Source organism: Piliocolobus tephrosceles, chromosome 17 (genome assembly GCF_002776525.5).
Source record: "Piliocolobus tephrosceles isolate RC106 chromosome 17, ASM277652v3, whole genome shotgun sequence".
Classification (NCBI taxonomy): Eukaryota; Metazoa; Chordata; class Mammalia; order Primates; family Cercopithecidae; genus Piliocolobus; species Piliocolobus tephrosceles.
The window spans coordinates 28476103-28481652 of NC_045450.1; the positions used below are offsets into that span (position 1 = coordinate 28476103).

General features: G+C 44.8%; 1 protein-coding gene across 1 annotated transcript in view; it reads right to left on the reverse strand.

Moving 5' to 3' along the window:
* Nucleotides 1–280: 280 nt before the first annotated feature.
* Nucleotides 281–5550, reverse strand: part of BCL7C (BAF chromatin remodeling complex subunit BCL7C) — a 45319-nt gene continuing 40049 nt past the window's right edge. The window contains exon 6 of the mRNA XM_026455407.1: nucleotides 281–1194. Coding sequence (XP_026311192.1) covers nucleotides 841–1194 — 354 coding nt within the window. The 3' untranslated portion in view covers nucleotides 281–840. The remainder of the gene's footprint in view (nucleotides 1195–5550) is intronic.

The window sequence follows — 5550 nt, forward strand, 5'->3', positions numbered from 1 at the left end:
GAAGCGTTTTCCTTGCAAAAAACTGTTGGGATGCTTGAAGAACTGGTAGTCAGTAGGCAAGAAGTCAGGTGAATATGGTGGATGAAGCAAAACTTCATAGCTCCATTTGTTCAACTTTTTTTTTTTTTTTTTTTTTTTTTGAGACAGAGTCTTGCTCTGTCGCCCAGGCTGGAGTGCAGTGGCATGAGCCACCACAACCTCTGCCTTCTGGGTTCAAGCAGTTCTCTTGCCTCAGCCTCTCGAGTAGCTGGGATTACATGCGCCAGCTATCATACCCAGTTAATTTTTGTATTTTTAGTAGAGACGGGTTTCACCATGTTGGCCAGGCTGTTCTCGAACTCTTGACCTCAAGTGATCTGTCCACCTTGGCCTCCCAAAACGTTGGGATTACAGGCGTAAGCCACCGTACCCAACCTCAACTTTTGAAGCGTTGGTTATGCGATGTGTGGTTGCTGTCATGGAGAATAACTGGGCCCTTTCTGGTGAGCAATACCACAGCAGGCCTTGCAGTTTTCCGTGCATCTCATCCATTTGCTGAGCATACTTCTCAGATGTAATGGTTTCACTGGGATTCAGAAAGCTGCAGTGGATCAGACCAGCAGCAGACCACCAAACAGTTACTGTGACCTTTTTTTGGTGCAAGATTGGCTTTGGGAAGTGCTTTAGAGCTACTTCTCAGTACAGTCATAGAGCTGGTTGTTGCTGGTTGTCATATAAAATCGACTTTTTGTCGCACGTCACAATCTGATCAAGAAATGGTTCTTGTTGCATAGAATAAGAGAAGAAGACACTTCAAAATGACATTTTTTAAAATATTTGGTAAGGTCATGAGGCACCCACTTATTGAGCTTTTTCACCTTTCCAATTTGCTTCAAACACCAAATGGCCATAGAATGGTCGATGGTTGAGCTCTTGGGCAACTTCCCGTGTAGTTTTAAGAGGATCAGCTTCAATGATTGCTTTCAGTTGGTCATTCTCAATTTCCGATGCTCGGATGTTATGTTCCTCATCTTCAAGGCTCTCGTCTTCTTTGCAAAACTTCTTGAACCACCACTGTACTGTATGTTTGTTAGCAGTTCCTGGGCCAAATGTGTTGTTGATGTTGCGATGTGTCTCCGCTGCTTTATGACCCATTTTTAACTCGAATAAGAAAATTGCTTGAATTTGCTTTTTGTCTAACATCATTTCCATAGTCTAAAATAAACGTAAAATAAACAGCAGTAATAAGTCATTAAAAAAATAAAGTGAAAAATGCCCATTAAAATGATGTATAACATACCCACATTTATTTAAGAATGTATTCCAAAATCAAATGGCAAATTCCAACAATTACTTTTGCACTCACCTAGTAACTTTATACATTTTTTTTTCTTTTTTTTTTTGAGATGGAGTCCCGCTTTGTTGCTCAGCCTGGAGTGCAGTGTCGTGATCTCGGCTCATGGCAACCTCCGTCTCCCAGGTTCAAGCGATTCTCCTGCCTCAGCCTCCCAAGTAGCTGGGATTACAGGCGCACACCAACACGGCTGGCTAATTTTTGTATTTTTAGTAGAGATGGGGTTTCACCATATTGGTCAGGCTGGTCTCGAACTCCTGACCTCAGGTGATTCACCTGCCTCAGCTTCCCAAAGTGCTGAAATTACAGGTGTGAGCCACCTCACACACCCAAACTTTTTTTTTTTTTGAGACGGAGTCTGGCTCTGTCACCCAGGCTGGAGTGCAGTGGCCGGGTCTTAGCTCACTACAAGCTCCGCCTCCCAGGTTCCTGCCATTCTCTTGCCTCAGCCTCCCGAGTAGCTGGGACTACAGGCGCACGCCACCTTGCCCGGCTAGTTTTTTTTTTTGTATTTTTTTAGTAGAGATGGGGTTTCACCGTGTTAGCCAGGATGGTTTCGATCTCCTGACCTCGTGATCCACCCGTCTCGGCCTCCCAAAGTGCTGGGATTACAGGCTTGAGCCACCGCGCCCGGCCCAAACTTTTTAATTTTTTAAACTTACTGACTCTTTTGTCAATAAACTTATTAATAAATGTTATTACACTTAGCTTAAAGTACACATTAAACAGCTGTACAAAAATATTTCCTTTCTTTATATCCTTATTCTAGAAGCTTTTTCTATTTTATTTTATGTATTTATTTTTTGAGACGGAGTTTTGCTCTTGTTGCCCAGGCTGGAGAGCAATGGCATGATCTTGGCTCACCGCAACCTCCGCCTCCCGGGTTCAAGCGATTCTCCTGTCTCTGCCTCCCAAGTAGCTGGGATTACAGGCATGCGCCACCACGCCTGGCTAATTTTGTATTTTTTTTAGTAGAGATGGGGTTTCTCCATGTTGGTCAGGCTGGTCTCAAACTCCTGACCTCAGGTGATCCACCCATCTTGGCCTCCCAAAGTGCTGGGATTACAGGCGTGAGCCACCGTGCCTGGCCAACTTTTTCTATTTTAAAAAGTATATTTTTCAATATTTTAAACTTTTTTGTTAATAACTAAGGCACATATACACACACACACACATCAGCCTAGGCCTACACTAGGTCAAGATCATCGAGATCACTGTCTTCCACCTCCACATCATGCCCCACTGGAAGGTCTTCAGAGGCAGTAACACGCATGGAGCTGTCATCTCCTATGATAACACATTCTTCTGGAATCCCTCCTGTAGGACCTGCCCGAGGCTCTTCTTGAGGGACTATCACTCTTTCAAAAAATGTCCATGGTGGTTTGCTCGGTTTCTTTCTTTTATTTTAATCATACATATGCTTGTAAACAGATAATGCACCATGAGCATATCTCTCTATTAATGAAAACCATTCAGTGTGGGGTCCATGTTTTCAACGTTTTAAGGAGTTTGTTGAGGTCTGTAGCAGCTTCTGCTAAACCCGTCACTGTGAATTTTCTTCTGGGTTTTTCTTCTCCTGCAGTTTCTTTTTTCTCTTGCCTCTTCTTCAGCTATGTGTTCCTGTTCCAGTTCCAAGAGCTCCTCATTAGTCAATTCCTCAGGAATTACCTCTAGGCGCTCTACCGTGTCATCCTCATCCACACCCAGGTTAAAATTATTTGCCACCTCAACCACAGCTTTATTGACTTTTGAAACCTCCTCATCCTTGACAAATACTTTGAAGTCATGGACCAACCTTTTGAGTGTCTTCCGCCAGATGGCATTCATACCGCACGGTGACATCACCCCAAGTCTAAGCAGGGTTCTTGATGCAGTCATAGATGTGTTGTAATCCTTCCAGAATTGTCTCAGTGTCTGCTCAGTGTCTTCCTCAGCTGCAGCAATCACCTGGGCAAAGGTCTCCTCAGGTAATAGGCCTTAAAAGCTGCTATATCTCCATGATCCATTGGTTGAAGAAAAGAGGTGGTGTTTGGAGGGGAAAACACCACCTAGATATTGGGATGAATATCACCAGTAAAAGGAGGATGTACGGGAGCCTTATAAACAATAAGCAAAATCTTGAAAAATATATTATTCTCCTAACAGTATTTCTGCATTTCTCTGGCAAAACAATTCCGGATTGCATCTTGGAAGAGGAGCTAGGTCATCCATGACTTCTTACTGCTCCTATAGTACACTGGCCATGCGTGCTTACTGATGTGCTTAAAGGCCCTGTGGTTCTCACTATGCCAGATCACAAAGGGTTTCAATTTGTAGCCTACAACATTGTCCCCCAAGGAAGACTGTTATCCTATTCTTCAAAGCATTGAAACCTGGCACTGACTTGGCCTCCTTATGGATGAAAGCCGTCTTAGGCATCCATTTTCAGAATAGGGAAGTTTCATCCACATTGAAGATTTTCTCTGGCAAGTAATTTTCCCGCACAATCAGCTTATCTATAGTTTCCAAAAATTCTTCAGCTGCCTTCACATCAGCACTCACAGACTCACCACTCTCTTTTTTTTTTTTTTTTTTTTTTTTTGAGACACAGTCTCGCTCTGTCACCCAGGCTGGAGTGCAGTGGCATGATCTCAGCTCACTGCAACCTCCGCCTCCTGCAGCGATTCTCCTGCCTCAGCTTCCTGAGTGCCTGGGATTACAGGCACGTGTCAACACGCCTGGCTAGTGTATTTTTAGTAGAGACAGGGTTTTGCCATGTTGGTTAGGCTGGTTACGAATTCCTGACCTCAAGTGATCCGCCCGCCTTGGCCTTCCAAAGTGCTGGGATTACAGGCAAGAGCCACCATGCCCAACCTCACCACTTACTTTTACGTTATGTAATTAACAACATAATTAATCCTTTAAACCACTCAGAGCTAGCAATAATTCAGCATAATAGTTGGGTCCAGCCGTTTCTTTCAATGTCGCACACAGACTTTTTGTTCTGGCTGAGATCATCATGGTGCTGAGAGAGCTATGCTTCTGTGTCTAGTCTTCAGTCCAGGTCATTAGAAGTTTCTCCACATCTGACATAGACCACTCTTCTCAAATTTATTTATTTATTTTGAGATGGAGTCTTGCTTTGTTGCCCAGGCTGGAGTGCAGTGACACTATCTCGGCTCACTGCAAGCCCCACCTCCTGGGTTCAAGCGCTTCATCTGCCTCAGCCTTCTGAGTAGCTGGGATTACAGGCATGTGTCACCACCACACCCAGCTAATTTTTGTATTTTTAGTAGAGACGGCGTTTCACCACATTGGCCAGGCTGGTCTTGAACTCCTGACCTCCAGTGATCTGTCCACCTCAGCCTCCCAAAGTGCTGGGATTGTAGGCCTGAGCCACTGCACCTGGCCCCGCCCTTCTCAAATTTTTATGAGTCTCATTGCCTTTAATGAAGCAGATCCTTTAACAGCTTCTGTCACTTTGTTCTTGTTCTTTAAGATCATTGCTGTGGGCGGGGCATGGTGTCTCATGCCTGTAATCCCAATAGTTTAGGAGGCTGAGGCGGGAGGATCGCTTGAGCCCAGAAGTTTGAGACCAGCCTGGGCAACATAGAAAGATCCCGTCTCTATTTAAAAAGAAAAGAAAGGGCTGGGCGCAGTGGCTCACACCTGTAATCCCAGCACTTTGGGAGGCTGAGGCAGGTGGATCACCTGAGGTCAGGAGTTCACCAGCCTGACCAACATGGAGAAATCCCGTCTCTACTAAAAATACAAAATTAGCCGGGCGTAGTGGTGCAGGCGCCTGTAATCTGAGCTACTCAGGAGTCTAAGGCAGGAAAATCGCTTGAACCCAGGAGGCGGGGGTTGCAGTGAGCCAAGATTGCACCATTGTACTCCAGCTTGGACGACAAAGCAAGACTCCATCTAAAAAAAAAAAGAAGAAGAAGAAGAAAGTTGCAAACAAAACTTTCTATTTTATTTATTTATTTATTTATTGTATGTCTCATCATTTTTGGTTGACAGTGACATTTTAAAAACCAAAACCGGGGCCGGGCGCGGTGGCTCAAGCCTGTAATCCCAGCACTTTGGGAGGCCGAGACGGGCGGATCACAAGGTCAGGAGATCGAGACCATCCTGGCTAACACAGTGAAACCCCGTCTCTACTAAAAAATACAAAAAACTAACCGGGCAAGATGGCGGGCGCCTGTAGTCCCAGCTACTTGAGCTGAGATCCGGCC